This window comes from Oncorhynchus kisutch, linkage group LG25, assembly GCF_002021735.2.
Source record: "Oncorhynchus kisutch isolate 150728-3 linkage group LG25, Okis_V2, whole genome shotgun sequence".
NCBI classification, from domain to species: Eukaryota; Metazoa; Chordata; class Actinopteri; order Salmoniformes; family Salmonidae; genus Oncorhynchus; species Oncorhynchus kisutch.
Genome location: NC_034198.2, coordinates 18285860 through 18307212, shown reverse-complemented (window position 1 = coordinate 18307212; position 21353 = coordinate 18285860). Strand labels below are relative to the sequence as shown.

General features: G+C 43.0%; 1 protein-coding gene across 1 annotated transcript; it reads right to left on the bottom strand.

The window, feature by feature from the left end:
• Positions 1-93: 93 nt before the first annotated feature.
• LOC109870470 (cerebellar degeneration-related protein 2-like) lies at positions 94-19794 on the bottom strand. Its single transcript, XM_031805136.1, has 6 exons — positions 19328-19794; positions 4885-4997; positions 4301-4449; positions 4031-4195; positions 3580-3787; positions 94-3343 (listed from the first exon to the last, which is right to left on the bottom strand). The coding sequence occupies exons 1-6, from the start codon at positions 19395-19397 to the stop codon at positions 2591-2593; spliced, it is 1458 nt and encodes a 485-aa protein (XP_031660996.1). The 5' UTR covers positions 19398-19794; the 3' UTR covers positions 94-2590.
• Between the last annotated feature and the right edge of the window lie 1559 nt (positions 19795-21353).

Genomic DNA, 21353 nt, shown 5'->3' with positions numbered 1-21353 from the left:
TCCACCAGGCAATTGACGTGAATCAATTAATTAACATTTAGTATACATTTTATAGGCCTACCACCGTAATATAACAATACCAGCCACAAAGAGTCAATTTTAAATTCCAATGCTTTAATTGCACAGAGCAGACAAGTTAGTCAATGATACAGAATGCCACAACAAGAATGGTTCTTAGTTCAATGAGAGAGAGTTAACATGGCTTGCTACAATGGCAAACCTATGGTGCCAAAGGCTAACTAATAAGCTAATAAAACTAATAATATGCTCATCTGAATGACAAAGGTTGAGTAGATAGCTAAATAAAAACCAAATATGATTTTCATTCTAAAGATACAGTATATCAATAATACAATCACATATAGGCACCATAGCAGATAAGTGTTGTTATCATGAATCAATGCTCACAGACACACACAAGAATGGAATAAATACACATGTAATAGTAAGTAAATATCCATGTATAAATACGCAAGAAATGAGGAGGCAGAAACATTTTTTTTTCAAAGTGCAATCTGTAAAACATGACAGTACATAGAAAGCCAAGGAGCCATCAAAGGACAGTCAAATGGTTCCATTTTGGCATTGTTCCCTCTTAGAATATATCAGAACCTTTTCTGTTACCATTACTATGATACAGTGTCCTTATCTTCTTGCCCCGAAGAGCTACAGGGAGTGCAGGCTTTTGTTAGGGGGAAAAGCCTGCACAAACTGCGGCCCTCCAGGACCAGGAGTGAACATTGCTATGACAGACTGACAGTAAGCCTCCACAAGACATCATACCCTTTTTCTTCACTCAGTAACACTTGATTGACCCTGAGAGGAAAATAAAACTCCGCTTGGAACTGGTACATTCAACCCATTATAACACTGTGGAGCAAACAAGAAGACGTTTCTGCTTTAAATGATTCTGTTGACTTCTCTTTTCTTTCCTCATTTTGTTCCACTCGACAGCTTTACTTTTACAACGCCACACCAGCATTGATCTGTCGCCAAATGCTGTGGCTGCTATAATAGGGTTGAAGCTTCCGTTGAGTTTAAGACCTTGAGTTAGTTAGCTCTAAGAAATACATACTGTTTCCTGTATACTGCAGGTGCATTGCTGAGTACATTTTCTCCTCCCCATATGGTATGGCATTACATTGTGAGTACATGATTCAAAGTAATGCAACCACTATAACATTCATGATAATAAGGAAAGGTGGTTGGAGTGTTGCTAGCCAAGACAGGGGCATTGCTCCTACTGTACGCTGTAAGGTGCAATGCAGCAGCAGTAGTGTTAGTGTTTAGTTAGTGAGCTGGGTTAGTGTTAACAGACCAGGTTTAATGGTTAGTAATACTGGTGGTGGTTAGGCTATATAATTATCCATCACTTCCTGTCTAAAGCAACTTTTGTCTAAACAGGCTTAACGTTACAATTTGCAATACAATCCCAGCGTTCTTTCCCACCGCATTTTGTTTGTAATGGAGGGTGAAAATCATCAACCCGACAATCAAAAAAACTGCATAAATGGAACGAGACCCCGAAATATTGACATTTTAAAACATCACATTTGACTTGACCATGCGTCAGTTGTACCTTTACCTAATATAGCGAGAGTGTTGATAATGCCCCAGGAAACAGAAAAGACAACCATCTGTTTGGATTGTCTGTTGCATCTTGTCAGTACACAGACTGCAGCTATAGCTAGCGCTAGGCTAGTGGACATACCCAGCCAACTACCATTCAATTCCAGGGTTACAGGAGTCTCTGGGCACTGCTAGAACAAATCTTGACACCCCCACAAAAAGAAAATATGAACATTGGTCTTTTTTCAGGATTGCCCCAAGAGTCAATGTGTACCTCGAACCCGGTTCCAGCCCTGTGACATTCTGACAAGACACTAATTGCTTATTAGTGCTCTCCGGACCTGGAAGGTAAGCACCTCTAGAGTATAAAATACAGTACTAAGGTCACGAGTATACAGTCACAGCGCAGTGCAAGACAAGGTCGCAATGTCCTCTGGGCAGAAAGTCATACATTTTCTGTTTAGCTTTTGTTGGCATCTTAAGTCCATTGTTCAGGCGGACAGTAGGCGATGTAGGCTGGGGGGGGGGGAGCACAGCAGGGTCTGAAGGTAGAACCTTGAGTTGACTTGTTATTTGTCCAACATAACTTTTTTGTTTCAGTACAATCCAACGTTTGGAGAACTCAGAGGTCATTGTTGAGGTGGAGAATCAACAGTACTGTTTTTACTGTGAAGCATTGGGTGTTTAGTGCACCTATTCTATCCATGTCCAACGGGCTGTGGGTGACAGGTATCCTCCTGTGAGTTAGCTAGCAAAAGAGAGCTAAAAGAATGTGTTCGATCTCAAGGGAAAAGGTAGGCAGGTGCTAATAGCGGATAGCATTAGCAGTAGATTGGTTTTAGTAGCATATTGGTCGATTGGTACTTAGTAACAGAAGCAGACAGGAGACCATACCCCATACAGAAGCCTTACTCACAAGTGCTACACATCGGTAGTGTATGAGGCATGTTGCCCCCTTACAATCTGAAGCGCTTTAAGCATGAAAAAAGCATTATGCTACCAAGCCAGTCCACTATCATTCTTATTTACTAGACTTGCCAGATTTGCTGGCTTTAGGGGCTTTGGTGGCTTTGGTAGTTTTGATTTCTGTCTTGGTCTTCTGAATACGGGAGAAGATCTCCTTGAACAGAGCCTTATACTCTGGCGTGTTCTGGCCCAGCCGCTTATCCACCGCCTCCACCTGCTTACTGATGCTCTCCATGGCCTCGGGGGTGGAGGGGGACTCGGTGGGGGTGGGCGGGGGTGCAGGGGTGGAGCAATCCTTCATGGAGGGGTCCCTGGAGACGGGGCGCGAGGTCTGCACTCCTGTGTGACACATGGACTCCTCGTGGCGCCGGCACTTCCCTAACAGCTCCTCGTACTTCTCCAGCAGAGCGTGGTACTGCTCGTCCACCTCCCTCAGGATGGACATCCCTCTCTTACGGACGCTGTTGGCGTGGATCGCGTAGCTCCCTCTTCTCCTCCCGGATGCGTCCCTGGCCACGATGGCGTTCAGCGCCGTGTCGCTGCAGCTCTTCCTGACGGGGCTGGAGGCAGGTAACGACTCTCCGCTTAAGCCTCCTCCCCCCTCGCCCTCATCCCTGATCCCTCCACCCACTTCTCCTCCCTCCCCCTCCATGGTGTCTGTTTCGGGGGTGTTATTGAGGAGGGTCTGGGTGAAGCCCACGCCGTCGTCCTCGCTGCTCAGGAGGAGGGTCCTCGCCCGTCGGAGCTGCTGGAGTTCCTGGAGCTCTGACTCTAGTTCATGGATCCGTACCTGGCAGCTCTCCGCACCCTGTCAATCAATAAGTCAACGAGTCAATCAGTCAGTCAGTCAATAGACCAATCAATATTTGTATTCTCCCAGAAAAGAGGGATAATAAGGTAGCTCTGCTATATTTGAATCAGGAAAAAATATGAAAAAGAACATTCGTTGGATTCAACAAACGTAGTCGAACATGAAACCATAAAAAAAACTTGAGGCACTCATTTTGGAAGATTAAATGGAGTGAAAATAGGAGTGATTCTGACCTGCACGCGTGTCTCCAGACGAGAGAACTCCCCCAGGAGGACGTGACACTCTCTCTCCGCCCCCTCCCTGCGACCCCGCTCCGCCCTCACGGCCGAGCGCAGCGCCGACACCGCCTCTCTCAGGCGCTCGTTCTCCTCCTCTGCTGGCTGCCGTTTAGCCTCTGAGGTGAAGCTGTCTGAGCGGCCCACCACGAACCCATCCTCATACCTGACAGACAGACAGACAGACACAGACAGACAGAGATAGAGACACACAGATACACACAATATGAGCTAACTTACTTGTACCTGCCAGATAGCGAGTCAAGCATCCACCTACAAAGCTCCTCTAACATAGTCTGGGGACCGTGAGATCCAGTAAACAAAGATTTGAGTGTGATTGCTTAGCTAAATAAACATTGTTGAGTAGGCTACTGAACAAAGGGAGCGGTAGGAGGCTATTAGCCCTCACTTTGGTGCGGTGCAGAGTTCCCTAAGGCAAGGGAAGGAGGCGATGGTCTTGCGTCGCTCCCTCTTCTCCCTCCGGACCCTAAGCTGCTCCAGGGAGTGGAGCTGTTCCACCTGCCCAGAGAGAGACTCCACCTGAGTCTGTAGGGTCTCGATGGTCCCTGTCAACCTGCGAGAGCCAGGGAAGAGAGAAAGGGGGGTTAGTGTGTGTGTGTGTGTGTGTGTGTGTGTGTGTGTGTGTGTGTGTGTGTGTGTGTGTGTGTGAGACACTGACCTCTCTATCTTGTGCTGCGAGGCCTTGCTGTCCAGAACCAGTTTATGGTTGGTGAGCTCCAGTTCTCTGGCTGTCCCGTCTAGCTGCTCGTACACCTTAGCATGCTGCTCATTCATTTCCCTCAGCACCTCAAGCTGCTTAACCAGGTACTGCACAGAGACACACATACTGGATGTTTATATCCTGTACACACATATACCTACATACACACGTGATCATAAACAGAGGAACATTTTGGGGTCATGGTCCCCTACCCAATCCTAACCGGAGCCACTAGGGGATGGATACTTTCTGACCATAGTATCACTGGTTAAGGGGGACACTTCTATCCACTCCGCTGCCTATGGTACTGTTAACTCTAAAACCCCTTGGTTGTGAACAGTGAACCATTTCAATGGGGTGATGTACTGCTATATTGAGATCAGCCAGCAGAGCCAACTTCCTGCATCACCTGACTCTGCTCAGTCAGAGGGACAGGTCGGTTGTTATCCAATCTACACCTTACTTATGGAGTTGGGGTTACGTTAGAGTTTGGTCTATTGAGATGCATCCATGGAGCTGTTGACACTTGGCCATCGTCTTACCTCGATCTCCTGCACCTGCTCCTCATTGGTGATGTATATCTGCTGTAGAGAATCCTCCAGCTCCTTGTTCCTCTCCAACAGAGTCTTCCCCAGCTCCGCCGCCAAGTGGAGGTCTAGAGAGGGAGGGAGGGAGGGGAGGGAGGGAGGGAGGGAGGGGGGGAGGGAGGGGAGACAGAGATGAGTGATGGAGAGGGCCATGGGAGATGGAGAGGGAGATAGATTGGAGGGAGCGAGGGGGAGAGATGGTTTGTTTTGAGAGCTCAGCTGTAACAAATGATCTAAATAAGACAGCATTAGGAAGAGGTTTCTCTTTGCTAGTCAGATGGAACCAAATCTATGAGTGATGTCAGTGAAGATACAAAATATAGAATTTCAGTCTGCACTGGTCCGCATGACAGCCACAGCAGAACACATAGTCCTACGGTAACAGGTTTTAATCTACGATCATGATGATGCACCGAGCCATTTTCAGCAGGGCTTTAAGAGCAGCTGCAAGCAGGACAATCAAACATCAAAACATTCCTCCTGAGATACACAGAGATAAACAAGATCATCCTGGACCTAGATAGAAGAGAGGGAGACAAAGAAAGAGGGACTGAGAGAGAGAGAGAGAGAGAGAGAGAGAGAAAGGGCGTATTCAGGAGAGAGAATGATAAACATTTAAAAGAGCCCATCTAGGCACCATGTCTCCCTCTAAAGATTTATTTCCTCTATTTTTACCCTTGTATCTCTGTCAGTGAACGTCACCGCCAAGTTCAAAAGACAATACACAACGGCTCCATAGAAACGATACGACAGAAAGAGGTTCTGCAGTCTGTCTGCAGTGGGGTGGAGGAGGTGTGAATGTGTAGAAAGTGACACGATATGAAATTGAGTGTGTGGGCTCAAATGAAAACGTCTAGTCGCGTTCTACCTGGAACAGAGTTGTTAACCACTGTTCTAGTAGTGTAACAATAAATGGCATTGACATTCAGTCTAGACAGAGAATCCTACTCTCTCTCTCTCATTTTATGGAAATCATACTCTGAACAAAAATAGCATGTAAAGTGTTGGTCCCATGATTCATGAGCTGAAATAACATTTTCCATAAGCACAAAAAGCTCATTTCTCTCAAATGTTTTATATCCCTGTTAGTGAGTGTTTCTCCTTTGCCAAGATAATGTATCCACCTGAAAGGTGTGGCATATCAATAAGATGATTAAACAGCATGATCGTTACACAGGTGCACATTGTGCTGGGGACAATAAAAGGGCACTCTAAAATGTACACAATGCCACAAGTTGAGGGGCCGTGTAATTGGCATGCTGACGGCAGGAATGGCCACCAGCAATGTTGCCAGAAAATGTCATATTCATTTCTTTGAAGAAAGCCAGTACGAGGGTTTGCATTCAGGAATGCATTTCAATTAAAAGGTCTGCCTTGTTAAAAGTTAATTTATGGAATTTCTTTCCTTCTTAATGCGTTTGAGCCAATCAGTTCTGTTGTGACAAGGTAGGTGGGGTATACAGAAGATAGTGCTATTTGGTAAAAGACCAAGTCCATATTATGGCATAAACAGATCAAATAAGCAAAGAGAAATGACAGTCCATCATCATCATCATCATCATCATCATGATGGACTGTCATTTCTATTTGCTTATTTGAGATGTTCTTGCCATAATATTGACTTGGTCTTTTACCAAATAGGGCTATCTTCTGTATACCACCCCTACTGTCACGTTCTGACCTTAGTTCCTTTGTTATGTCTTTGTTTTAGTATGGTCAGGGCGTGAGTTGGGGTGGGCAGTCTGTTCTTTTTTCTATGTTGTGTTTATGTGTTTGGCCTGGTATGGTTCTCAATCAGAGGCAGGTGTCGTTCGTTGTCTCTGATTGAGAATCATACTTAGGCAGCCTTTTCCCACCTGTGTTTTGTGGGTGATTATTTTCTGTTTAGTGTTTTCTGCACCTTTCAGGACTGTTTCGGTTTTCGTTTATTTCACATTGTTATTCTGTATTTTCAGTGTTCAGTCAATAAACATCATGAACACATACCACGCTGCACATTGGTCTGACATTTCTTACTCCTCGTCAGAGGAGGACGAAGAATTCCGTTACACCTACGTTGTCATAAAATAACTGATAGGCTCAAATGCATTAAGAAGGAAAGGAAATTCCACAAATTAACTTTTTACAAGGCAGACCTGTTAACTGAAATGGTTGAAAGAATGCCAAGAGTATGCAAAGCTGTCATCAAGGCAACAGGTGGCTACTATAAAGAATCCCAAATATAAAATATATTTTTATTTGTTTAACACTTTTTTGGTTACTACATGATTCCATATGTATTATTTCATAGTTTTGATGTCTTCACTATTATTCTACAATGTAGAACATAGTAAAAATAGATGAAAACCTTGGAATGAGTAGGTGTGTCCAAACATTTTACTGGTACTGTATATAAAGAAATATATATATTTTTAACCATAATTTTGTTTTAGAAAATTTGGCAGTACGTCCAACTGGCCTCACAACGGCAGACCACGTGGAACCACGCCAGCCCAGGACCGCCACATCTGGGTTCTTCACCTGGGGGATTGTCTGAGACCAGCCACCCGGACAGCTGATGAAACTGTGGGTTTGAACATCTGAAAAATTTCTGCACAAACTGTCAGAAACCTCTCAGGGAAGCTCATTTGCGTGCTCGTCGTCCTTACCAGGGTCTGGACCTGACTGCAGTTCGGCGTCGTAACCGACTTCAGTGGGCAACTGCTCACCTTTGATGGCCACTAGTACGTTGGAGAAGTGTGCTCTTCCTGGATAAATCCTGATTTAAACTGTACTGGGTAGATGGCATACAGCATAGTGTGTATGTCGTCGTGTGAGCCAGCGGTTTGCTGATGTCAATGTTGTGAACAGAGTGCCCCATGGTGGGAGTTGGGTTATGGTATGGGCAGGCATAAGCTACGGACAACGAACACAATTGCATTTTATTGATGGCAATTTGACTGCACAGAGATATCGCGACGAGATCCTGAGGCCCCATTGTCGTGCCATTCATCTGCCGCCATCAGCTCATGTTTCAGCGTGATAATGCACAGCCCCATGTCGCAAGCATCTGTACACAATTCCTGGAAGCTGACTCACCAGACATGTCACCCGTTGAGCATGTTTGTGATTCTCTGGATCAACGTGTACGACTGCGTGTTCCAGTTCACCCCAAGATCCAGCAACTTAGCACAGCCAATGAAGAGGAGTGGGACAACATTCCACAGGGCACAATCAACAGCCTGATCAACTCTATGCGAAGGAGATGTGTCGCTGCATGAGGCAAATGGTGGTCGCAAATGGTGGTCACAAACCAGTCATGTGGATTCCACTGGTTTTCTGATCCACACCCCTAACTTTTCTTTAAGGTATCCGTGACTAACAAATCCATATCTGTATTCCCAGTCATGTGGAATCCATAGATTAGGGCCTAATGAATGTATTTCAATTGACTGATTTCTTTATATGCCCTGTAACTCAGTAAAATATTTGAAACTGTTGCATGTTCCGTTTATATTTTTGATCAGTATAGTTAGTCTGTTGCGGAGTGGGGGGAAAAAACTAAATGAGAGATATTGAAAGTGATGTGGGGCCATTGGGGGCCCACCTAAACAGGAGTGGGCTGCACTGCATTCTGATTTCAGAGTGAGTCAGCAGGATACATTGTCTATATTTTCATGTCTGACTCAGCAGCGAGATGTGTTTTGGGACCTGTGGCCATATCTGAGATGGAAAACACACAACAGCTCGATGGGAATATAATCAGTCTCGATGGAGAGACTGAGCTGACAAGGTTGAGGAGAATGATGCACACTGTGATTACTGATCAATACTCCAGTCGATCGATAACAAACGTTCACTCTACTAATCTGACCTTCCATGAGATGATATACTGTATGTTTATTGTTTTTAGAGCGTCCAGAAACAGAAAGAATAGGCACAAATTTGCAACATAATGCACAAATTGGATTTTTAACATATCACACAAATTGCAACATTTGTATTAGAGGTCAACTGATTATGATTTTTCAACGCCGATACCGATACCGATTATTGGAGGACCAAAAAAGGCCGATACCGATTAATTGGCAGATTTTTTACATTTATTTGTAATAATGAACACTTATTTTAACTTAAAATAATACATCAATAAAATCAATTTAGCCTCAAATAAATAATGAAACATGTTCAATTTGGTTTAAATCATGCAAAAACAAAGTGTTGGAGAAGAAAGTAAAAGTGCAATATTTGCCATGTAAGAAAGCTAACGTTTAAGTTCCTTGCTCAGAACATGAGAACATATGAAAGCTGGTGGTTCCTTTTAACACAAGTCTTCAATATTCCCAGGTAAGAAGTTTTAGGTTGTAGTTATTATAGGAATTATAGGACTATTTCTCTCTATACCATTTGTATTTCATTATCCTTTGACTATTGGATGTTCTTATAGGCACTTTAGTATTGCCAGTGTAACAGTATAGCTTCCGTCCCTCTCCTCGCCCCTACCTGGGCTCAAACCAGGAACACATCGACAACAGCCACCCTTGAAGCAGCGTTACCCATGCAGAGCAAGGGGAACAACCACTCCAAGTCTCAGAGAGAGTGACGTTTGAAACGCTATTAGCATGCACCCCGCTAACTAGCTAGCCATTTCACATCGGTTACACCAATCTAATCTCGGGTGTTGATTGGCTTGAAGTCATAAACAGCGCAATGCTTGAGGCACAGCGAAGAGCTGCTGGCAAAAAGCACGAAAGTGCTGTTTGAATGAATGCTTACGAGCCTGCTGCTGCCTACCATCGCTCAGTCAGACTGCTCTATCAAATAATAGACTTAATTCTAACATAATAACACCCAGAAATACGAGCCTTACGTCATTAATATGGTCGAATCCGGAAACTATCATCTCGAAAACAAGACGTTTATTCTGTCAGTGAAATACGGAACCGTTCCGTATTTTATCTAAATATCCATAAGTCTAAATATTCCTGTTGCATTGCACAACCTTCAATGTTATATCATAATTACGTAAAATTCTGGCAAATTAGGCGGCCCAAACTGTTGCATATACCCTGACTCTGCGTGCAATGAACGCAAGAGAAGTGACACAATTTCACCTGGTTAATATTGCCTGCTAACCTGGATTTCTTTTAGCTAAATATGCAGGTTTAAAAATATATACTTCTGCATATTGATTTTAAGTAAGGCATTGATGTTTATGGTTAAGGCACACATTTTCGCGAATACACACCACATCGATTATATACAACGCAGGACACGCTAGATAAACTAGTAATATCATCAACCATGTGTAGTTAACTAGTGATTATGATTGATTGTTTTTTATAAGTTAAGTTTAATGCTTGCTAGCAACTTACCTTGGCTTACTGTATTCACGTAACAGGCAGGCTCCTCGTGAAGCAGGTGGTTTCTGTACAGCACTTTGAGATATCAGCTGATGTACGAAGGGTATATAAATAAATTTGATTTCATTTGATTTGATAGAGCGTTGGACTAGTTACCTATAAGGTTGCAAGATTGAATCCCCGAGCTAACAAGGTAAAAATCTGTCCTTCTGCCCCTGAACAAGGCAGTTAACCCACCGTTCCTAGGCCGTCATTGAAAATAAGAATGTGTTCTTAACTGACTTGCCTAGTAAAATAAAGATTAAATAAAGGCGTAAAAAAATAAATAATAATAAATTGCCGCCCAAAAATACAGATTTCCGATTGTTATGAAAACTTGAAATCGGCCCTAATTAATCGGCCATTCCGATTAATCGGTCGACATATCAATTGCAACCAACCCATTTAATAGGGAGTGGCGCTTCCAGGCAGCCACTGCAGAGTAATGTGGTAAAATGTTAGAAATTCTTGTTTTTTATAGTTTTTTGTTTGTTTGTCGCACTGCATACTTTCCTGCTCTTCTAACGTATTAAGGCTCCGATGACGATGGATTGTACAAACATTTTGGAATACTCGTCACATTTTCTACAGATTTACAAAACAAACATGCACCTCCACTGGCACCGCAATCGAAGGTAACAAACCTAAAACACATCAAAAACACAATCTCTCACGTGAATGCAGAGTTCTAAGTGAATTATGTGATGTCACAAACACGTCCAGAAACGTCCCAGAGGCTCCGAATGTGCTTGTTGGTAAAGATCATTGATAAACAAAGTGGATTGAATTTGAACTGCTTCTTCAGTCAGTAAATGCAGACATTGGATGTGTCACTGAAACATGTTGCACACACATCATTTTGTTCCAGCGCTTGCTTTTCAACCATGCTGTTTCCTCTCTCTTGTTGCCCTGTCTTGTCCTGTCTTGCCTCAATTAAACTAATGAGGAGAAAAGCAGGCTGCTGCCAGCTGCCCCTCAGCATGGCCTAATACACAGACCTGCCTGCTGCACTCCCAGCTAAATGAACTCCTGTGGGGCCTTTGCTACTACACAGGTACCACGGAATGGGCTTTAACACTTTGAGGACTATGGACATCATATTCAATCCTTTGTTAAACATGACTTTACCTATTTTTATTTCATGACTGCTAATTACCATTCCAATATAAAATCTATGGTCAATTCAATCCATTCTGAATGATAGCGTCCAGGAAGAGAACACTAAGTCACTCCCCAAAGGGTTAAACTCGCTAACAATATTTATATGTTTGTGTATATGTATGTATATTTATACATTTGTGGGTATGTATGTATGTGTATATATACATAAAGTGCCTTTGGAAAGTATTCAGACCCCTTGACTTTTTCCACATTTTGTTACGTTACTGCCTTATTCTAAAATGGATTAAATACAACAATCTACACAATCCCCATAATGACAAAGAAAAAACGTTGTTTTTAGAAATGTTTGCTAATTTATTAAACACAAAAAACAGAAATACCTTATTTACATAAGTAAGTATTCAGACCCTTTGCTATGAGACTCGAAATTGAGCTCAGGTGCATCCTGTTTCCATTGATCATCCTTGAGATGTTTCTACATCTTGATTGGAGTCCATTTGTGGTCAATTCTTTAGATTGGACATGATTCGGAAAGGCACACAGCAGTCTATATAAGGTCCCACAGTTGACAGTGCATGTCAGAGCAAAAACCAAGACATGAGGTCAAAGGAATTGTCCGTAGAGCTCAGAGACAGAATTGTGTCAAGGTACAGATCTGGGAAAGAGCACCAAAAAATGTCTGCAGCATTGAAGGTCCCCAAGAACACAGTGGCCTTCATCATTCGTAAATGGAAGACGTTTGGAACCACCAAGACTCTACCTAGAGCTGGCTGCCCAGCCAAACTGGGCAAGGGGGAGAAGGGCCTTGGTCAGGGAGGTCACTCTGACAGAGCTCTAGAATCCCTCTGTGGAGATGGGAGAACCTTCCAGAAGTACAACCATCTCTGCAGCACTCCACCAATTATGCCTTTATGGTAGTGGCCAGATGGAAGCCACTCCTCAGTAAAAGGCACATGACAGCCCGCTTGGAGTTTGCCAAAAGGCACCTAAAGATTCTCAGAACATGAGAAACAAGATTGAGAAACTAAGATTGAACTCTTTGTGCTGAATGCCAAGCGTCACGTCTGGAGGAAACCTGGCACCATCCCTACGGTGAAGCATGATGGTGGCAGCATCATGCTGTGGGGATGTTTTTCAGCGGCAGGGACTGGAAGACATTTCAGGATCAAGATCCTTGATGAAAGCCTTCTCCAGAGCGCTCAGGATCTCAGACTAGGTCGAAGGTTCACCTTCTAAAAGGACAACGACCCTAAGCATACAGCCAAGACAACGCAGGAGTGGCTTCGGGACGAATCTCTGAATGTCCTTGAGTGGCTCAACCAGAGTCCAGACTTGAACCCAAATAGCTGTGCAGCAACGCTCCCCATTCAACCTGACAGAGCTTGAGAGGATCTGCAAAGAATGAGAGAAACTCCCCAAATACAGCTGTGCCAAGCTTGTAACGTCATACCAAAGAAGACTTGAGGCTGTAATCGCTGCCAAAGGTGCTTCAACAAAGTGCTGAGTAAAGGGTCTGAATACTTATGTAAATGTGATATTTCAATGTCTAAAAACCAGTTTTTGCTTTGTCATTATAGGGTATTGTGTGTAGATTGATGAGGGAAAAAACAATTTAATACATTTTAGAATAATGCTGTAACGTAACAAAATGTGAAAAAGTCAAGGGGTCTGAATACATTCCGAAGGCACTGTATATAAATATATATATTTACAAAAATAAATATGGGGGATTGGAAATGATGCAGACAATTACATTGATGGAAGCTACAATCTATCTGCAATATTAAAGCTGATCTACCCCCTACATTAATTTACTTTTTAAATGAATGAGGAGGCTGCTTCAATCATAGAAATAGAATCTCTAGTTATGTGGCTTCAGTGCTGTCCCACTGCTCGGTTCGAATAAGGCAGTCTGAAAAAATAATAGTGTCGAATAGAATAGGGTTTGTTAAAATGTGGCTAAGGGAACATTATAGAACATAATAAGCCATTTTAGAAAGAAATACACTGAGTGTACAAAACATTAGGAACACCTTCTTAATTTGAGTTGCACACCCTTTTGCCCTAAAAACAGCCTCAATTCATCGGGGCAAGGATTACAAGGTGTCGAAAGCGTTCCACAGGGATGCTGGCCCATTTAGACTCCAATGCTTCCAACAGTTGTGCCAAATTGTCTGGATGACCTCTGGGTGGTGGACCATTCTTGAAACACACGGGAAACTATTGAGCATGAAAACCCCAGAAGCGTTGCGGTTCTTGACACACTCAAACCAGTTCACTTGACACCTACTACCATATCCCGTTCAAAGGCACTTAAATCTGTTGTCTTTCCCATTCACCCTCTGAATGGCACACATACACAATCCATGTCTCAATTGTCCCAAGGCTTAAAAATCCTTCTTTAGCCTGTCTCCTCCCCTTCATCTACACTGATTGAAGTGGATTTAACAACTGACATAAATAAGGGATCATAGCTTTCACCTGGATTCACCTGGTCAGTCTGTCATGGAAAGAGCAAGTGTTCCTAATGTTTTGTACACTCAGTGTATAAAGACAATATTCCGCCCAAATGTCATAGGATAATATAAAACTATATTTGCTGTAACATGTGGTATGTTAGAGATTTGTTTCAGTTTTCTGCTTCCACAAACAAGGATGCACCACATCTAAAGGCGTAGCAGTATTTAACACAACACGGGATCAGTTTGCTCTGGATTAAATGTTTTGAGAAACTGGGCTAGCATTACTCTCATAAATCCTCTTGTCCTTTATTCCAAGAGGGGAAATTGAATTATGTAAACATGTAAGCTCTGCTGCTGGCCGCTGTACGCCAGATCTCCTAGATTTCAAACAGCAGAACTCAGAACCAAATACTGCCTGGAAAATCCACAGAATCCAATCACTGACCCACTGTTTACGTTCACCATGGTTCACTGCTGTGTGGTATTGGTATCTAATGGAGAGAGAGAGAGAGAGAGGAGCAAGCACTGTTTCTCAGCACCAAACATCCCAATCAATACCCTCTACAGACCATTGTCTCCAAACAAGGAAACCAGGAAGTCAACTGACGCATGAAGGATGACATCACCACCCAGACTCAGTCACAATGGAATGGATTATGTGTATTTCCTGGATATAGTTTTTCCAGGTTTTCTTTGTTCATGTTTTAGCAGTATCAGTTACACTGACTGGGGGATGTCTTCTTGAGGGCCTAAGCAGGAACACACATTGGCTGCATGCATAGCGGAGGGAAATGCTTTTGCAGAGTGAATAGGGTTATATTGTTTTTAGGGGGAGGGTCAAACTCCTGTCACAACCCACTGACACGGCACACACAGGCACACATCCTAGTTGTTTCAACTACATATTATTAAATAACTGTTTCCACAAACCTTTTTTAATTTACTCAACTTTTCGGTCAAAGTGTTACCTGAACTTGACATTTTTAGTTGACCCAAACTTAGCTCCAACATGAGAAAATGTAGGCAAAAATTCAGTCAACTTTAAATGCTGTGTTTGCTCAAATGATCTCATATTGTCTCAAGAAGTATTATTTGGGTATCTTACCTAAAGAGGGCCTTGGAACTAGCTACTCACACAGTGCCTTTAAGATACATTTCATTCGACTTACATTGTGTATTTTCAACATGTCCTCACCGGGGATTTGAACTCAAAACTTCCTGGTTCACAGCATTCCAAGCTTCCTGCTACGCCAACTTGTTTGTGTCAATGACTGGCTTCACATGTATTGCTACACTTTGCACTTAAATCTCAGCTCCGCTAAAAGTACACTAAAGAAAAAATATTTTAAGGAGTAACATTAAAACAGAGTAATACGCCCAACCAACAGACAACTATTCAGAAAAACCTCAAATTGCTTAAATAAGTCAATTAAAATCAATGATGAGAGAATTATCAGATGAACTAATAATTGAAACAGACATGGTGGTGTAGCAGGAAGATCAGAACACCATAAACCAAAACCATGTGACAAATAATTGAACATGCACAATGTTATCAAATATATAAGTAGACAATGTTGTACAAATAACTGGTTGCAAGGCACTTTTTAGTTAAGATGCACAAATAATACATTCTAGTTGAATGATCACGAGACAAGTTGAGCAAAACACATTAAATTGACTGAAGTTTTGCCTACGTTTTTCTGAAGTTGGAGCTAAGTTTGGGCCAACAATTTTTTGTTTGGTCAGGTAATACTTTCACCGAAAAGTTGAGTAAACTAAAACGGCTGTGGAACCAGTTACTTAATAAAAATTTGTTGAAACAGCTAGATTTGTGTTTTTTTTACAGTGCAGGCACAAGCGTGCACACACACACATACTGTACTGTCTGGGTATCAAAGCCACTGTCTGAGCCCTGTCATCAAATCAGTTGGGGCTTAGTGCTGGGGAAGTGTGTGTGTGCCTGCGTTTATGTGTGTGTGCGCGCATGTGTACAGTACAGTGCACTTGTGAAAGGAAACATGCCTGGCTTGGAATATGGCTGTCCTTTTTTAACAGTGAATGTTGTTTTTGGAGGTGGATTTCTCCAATAGGATTCACAGAAATCTGGAAAACATGGCCTCTCCTTGTTTTCTCCTCCTTCTCTCCTTCCTTCTTTCCTTTTCTGCAGATAAGCCGTATAGCAGACCAAACCCTTCCGTACGACTTCACTGCAGTCAATACCACAGAAGGCTCAAATTCTGTATGCAAAGGATTCAACACACGTTTCTGTCTGCAGGATAACAAGGAAACAAACTCTATTTAAAGCCTCAGAGAGGCGGTTGTTGAAGCGTTATTAAATAGCATGTAATACGAGCAGGTGCATGCTATAACAACCCTCTCATCAGATGTAAGTCCAGCCCTGTTAACCAATGGGTCCCAACAGGCCTAAAGACTCAGCTGGTCACATAGCTTCAGCTGAGCACAGAGTTTGGGCTAGAGCAAGCCTTGGTCTGTCTTACTAAGGGTTCCTTACACTCTTAGTAAAAGGGTTTCAAAAGGGTTTTTCGCTTGTCTCCATAGGACAGGGGTGTCAAACTCATTCCGTGGAGAGCCCAGTGTCTGCAGTTTTTTGGTTTTTCCTTTCAATTAAGACCAAGCCAACCAGGTGTGGCGAGTTCTTTACTAATTAGTGACCTTAATTCATCAATCAAGTACAAGGGAAGTGCAAATAACCCTCAGACACTCAGCCCTCCGTGGAATGAGTTTGAGACATGTGCCACAGGACAACACTTTTTGGTTCCAGGTAGAACCCTTTTTGGTTCCAACCCTACCTGGAACCAAATGCATTCTACCAGGAACCAAAAAATGATTATTCAAAGGGTTCTCCTATGGGGTCAGCTGAAGAACCCCTGATCATTGATATGTTTTTCTACTCAGTGTTACTATGCATGGTAATGTCTGAGTCTGTGTATTGTAGATGCATCATGTTTGCTGATTCCTTACAGTATAGAACAACAAATAGCCTCGTTGCACCATCAAATGTCTGCCTTGCTCAGCATGTAAGTTCTCTTTTTGACCTTAATGTTTTCACCACATCTCATTCTGCCTAAACCCTGTGGCCAAATGGCACCCCTGATGATGGAGCCTGTGCCTCTGTCTGCGGGGTGATCCAACGCCAGCGCTGTGTCCTCCTCTCTGATAGACTGCTGGCACCTCACAGTATCACTACCAGAGGTGATCTCAGCATTCTGAGCTAACACAAAATACAACACCTGGCACTGCTCTGAGAGGCCAGGAACACTGTGTGCCATGGGGCACCGAGAATACAGACTGCACCAGAGAGATGTAGAGCGGGAGGGTGGATGCAGAGAGTGGGAGATACATGGAGAGACATGGGCCTTGTGCTCTTTTTTTTAGCTTTCTCCCTTCTCTCTCATATCTCATTCTGTCGTCATCCTGTAATCTTTTAGTGTCTCTCTTTCCCTCCCGCTGCCTCATTCTGAGTAATGTGAAGACACATCAGCCTTTATTTTTATCCTCAGGTCTACTGATGTGTCCACACACTCAGTTCCCCCTCCAGCCTGCTCTCCTCTCACAGTGCCAGTGTGTGTGTATAGTGTGTGTATAGTGTGTCTGTGTGCATGAGGTCAAATCGATAGCAGCATCAAAGCATAACATCATCTCCTCTCAGCCTGTGGCAGATATCCTAATAATTGGACCAAAGAGATGAAGCGATAGAGAAATTATGGATGAGCGTGGAGTGAAAAAGAAAGGATTGCAGGGAGCGAGGGAAAAGAGATTGAGAGAGAGGGAGGGTAAGAGCCAGGGAGCAAGGCAGACAGAAAAAGAATCATGGAGTGAGGAAGGGAGCAAGAGAGTAGGGGAGAGATGAAATAGCCCTAAATGGAGTGAGGAAGGGAGCAAGAGAGTAGGGGAGAGATGAAATAGCCCTAAATCTGTCAAGAACTTTGACAAGCTATGATTGGCTACAGCTCAGCAGATATATTATCAGCAGCTTGGGATATTGAATATGCATTTAAATGAGTGTAATTTTAACCTTTATTTAACTAGGCAACTCAGTTAAGAACAAATTCTTATTTACAATGGGGGCCTTCTGTGGAACAGTGGGTTAACTGCCTTGTTCAGTGGCAGAATGACAGATTTTTACCTTGTCAGCTCAGGGATTCAATCCTACATCCTTTCTGTTACTGGCCCAACGCTCTAACCACTAGGCTACCTGCCGCCCCCCGAATGAATGAAGCTTATTGTGCCAACCACATTCAAATCCAATTCAGACTAATAGCGGATCCACTGAATTATGGCATTACACAATCTATATAGTACAGTATGAAGGCACAGACGAAGTAGGTTATTATTATGCAAATAGTATGGTGCCATAGAATTTATGTGGAACAGAGGTGATGCACAAGGCCTGGACTGTAGTTGAAAAGGATACTGCAATAATGTCTTTGGGGAATAGCCTAGTGATTGAAAATAGCTATCTACACTATTCCTGTGGATATGCAAGTCAAGCATGTTTCCTGTCTGTGTTGGCCCTCATGTATGTTCTTTGTCCCAACCAACAACTTTCTGGTTAAAATGACATGTTCCTTATTTATTGAATTATGGAGACGTGAACATGACAGTCTACTGGCTGTGAAAGCCACTATATTCTAAAAGGAAAACATAATATGTCATGATTGAATGAGGAAATCAATGCAACCTAATTGACTGCATAAACCAAGTTAAGTGCTATAGGAAGCCCTGCTCTATTCCATTAATGTTGTTATGTTGATGTTGTGAAAAGAGGTAAGAAGATGGGGTTAGAGGTTAAAGTCTCCGAAAGTGTTTGTCAATTTGCATTAGGCTAAAGGCAAATGCTGCCAATGTCAATTAGGCCTACAACATTTTGTTGGACAATGGATGTTAGTGCAAATAAATGCCTTTCGCACACAAACAATGTTTGAGACTTTGCCATAAGCAACCTACAAAGAACAATTGCATTGCATTGATGACAGCCGACATCTATTTCCTTCTATTTATTGTTCCTGTATTACATTGTAATCCATTGTTTACGACCACCAACAGAACACTGTGTCCAGCCAGCATCGTGTATGTGGTTTTTCTTGGCATATGACAACAACCACAGAAGGAAACGATTTTTACCATCAGCGTCACAAAGGCCCTTGGTATCCATCCCTTCAATGTATTGTTGTCAGAAAGTAGCAAAAGATTCAAGTGCGGTTACACATTTCGATAGCATTTGATATTTTTATTTGTCAAGATGCACGGGCAAATTTAGCATCGCAAGCTGATCTAGAAGCCTTCCGTCATCAAAAAAAGGCCTTTGTTTGAGAAGAACAGCTGAGCTCACCAATAACGAAAAAGTGCATTGACATTGCGGATGCGGCTGGCTGCAAACGGCGGCCCCAGAAATGCGTCGCTACTTACCCGATTCGAGATCTTGCTGGTCGTACCATGGCTCTTCCTCCTCGGTAACAAATTCCTCCATTCCTAGCATCGAAACACGGATACTCCCACCCGCCTTGTCCTGCAGCCCAGAAGAACCTCGGTTACAAACCAGGTCCACAGTCAGACACACATACACTCACTGTCCCGCCCGCCTCTGGAATAACATTAGCAACTGCCGCCACACGAGAATGAGGAGAGAGCTGTGACGTTAACCGCATCTAGGCAGATCAAGCAGATAAACAAACAACGTGGGTTTATTCTTGGCAGCAGTCGCCCAGTCCCACAAAACACTGCCAAACAACCTTCTCAAGATAGTGGGTCGTTTCACCGTTTTTAAACGAAACACAATGACACACACACGAGAGACTCGAACACCGCTTTAAAACATCACGTCTTAATTGCCCAATTATTGTTTCTTATACGGGACTTGTTTGGTCTATAATAAAACTGAATTGTTGACACTTGTGCGTTTTCCCACTCGCTCTCTCCCCCTCTCTCTCTCTCTCTATCACTCCCACCTCTCTCTCACCCCTGTCCCATCCTGTTACGAAGACCGCTAGAGGTAGCCTAGACGTGGCAGATGTCGCAATAGTCTCTCTCCCTTCTCTTCCTGGGGCAAAGCTGTGGTGAATGTAAATGTTGGCCAAATACACATAAACATTAGGCAATGTAGAGACGGTCCATATGGTGTTCACATTTCTCCAAGGGTTCCAGTAGAGGTAGCCACGCTTACAGATTCAAATATGACAATTCTGTTAACTATGATTCCATAAGTGAGTGTAGGCCTACACAGACACTATTTTGCATGCACGGTGCACTACGTGTATGAAATGCATGCATTGAAATACAGCCATTGTAGCTGTGTTGCCTGAGGGCCAATTGAGGAACAGTGAATCACACTATTGAAGATCATTCACATCCCCCAAATTACCCCCCAGGCAACACAGCAGAGCAGACACTATTTCATTGCAATGCTTGAGTGTCACACATATAGCGCCACTAGGGGGCAATCTTTCACTTCAAGCAACCACCATCAAAACAGTCTATTCAGCTGGATGTGGTTCCGTCTCTCAGGCTCTGAACACTAATTACTCAGTGCACTCTGCCCAATGAAAGCTTTAGCTCTGTGAGTTTATGGCAGCAGTATTGATAGCGAGAGCCGATCACAGGTAACTCATCTCGCTTAGTGAAAAAAGGAGGATGTCAATAGATCCCAGATGCTGATCTATGGTCAGTTGTGCGGTTTTATCCCTAGTATTGGGGGAGGTGGAGCTGGTCCTAGATCTACGCATACGGGCTACTCCTAGCTCCCTAGTTATCCGTGTGAGAGGGATTGAGTAAAAGGGCTTGGTCACCCCAAGCCAGGGTAAAGACAGGACATATGGTCACAGTGCTGTAAGTATGTCAGGAGGAGATAGATATGTGTTTACTACACAGTATTAGGAATAGAGATCTGAGGATTCTGTCTGTAGGGATGTCACCCTTTAGTTTGCACTAGGTCACAGCATTGGTTGAGAGAGGGGAGCTATATTGTTAGATCATCACTGAGCCTACAGTGATACATTCATGGTGGGAAATAACACACATTGCTTTCATAACACAAATCACCCATTTGAATTGCAAAGCTGCTCAGCTCTGGTCTACTGTTGTCAACAAAGCCAGTCTGAATCCAGCTGCTTTGCTTTCTAAAGGGAGGGAGGCTGGTTTGAATCAAGTCTTTCTGCTCTCAACTATAGTTTACCCCCTCCTAACTCAGGCCTCTCTCTCTCTCCAATTAAATTCAAAGAGGCTTTATTGGCATGGGAAACATGTTTACATTGCCAAAGCAAGTGAAATAAACAATGAACAAAAGTGAGAAGACACAAAACAACATCAACAAAAAAATATTATAATTGAACATAAAAAGGATAGACATGTCAAGTGCTATATTTTCAGATATGTACAGTGTTTTATCAATGTGCAAATAGTTGTGGTACAACTAATAGGGGAAGATACAGTGGCTTGC

Coding starts and splice junctions, on each gene's coding strand:
- LOC109870470 (XM_031805136.1), bottom strand. CDS start 19,397: ATGCTAGGAATGGAGGAATTTGTTACCGAGGAGGAAGAGCCATGGTAC. Junction 4,196..4,300: donor TCGCAGCACAAGATAGAGAG/GTCAGTGTCTCA, acceptor TGGCTCTCGCAG/GTTGACAGGGACCATCGAGA. Junction 3,788..4,030: donor GAACTCTGCACCGCACCAAA/GTGAGGGCTAAT, acceptor TCTGTCTGTCAG/GTATGAGGATGGGTTCGTGG.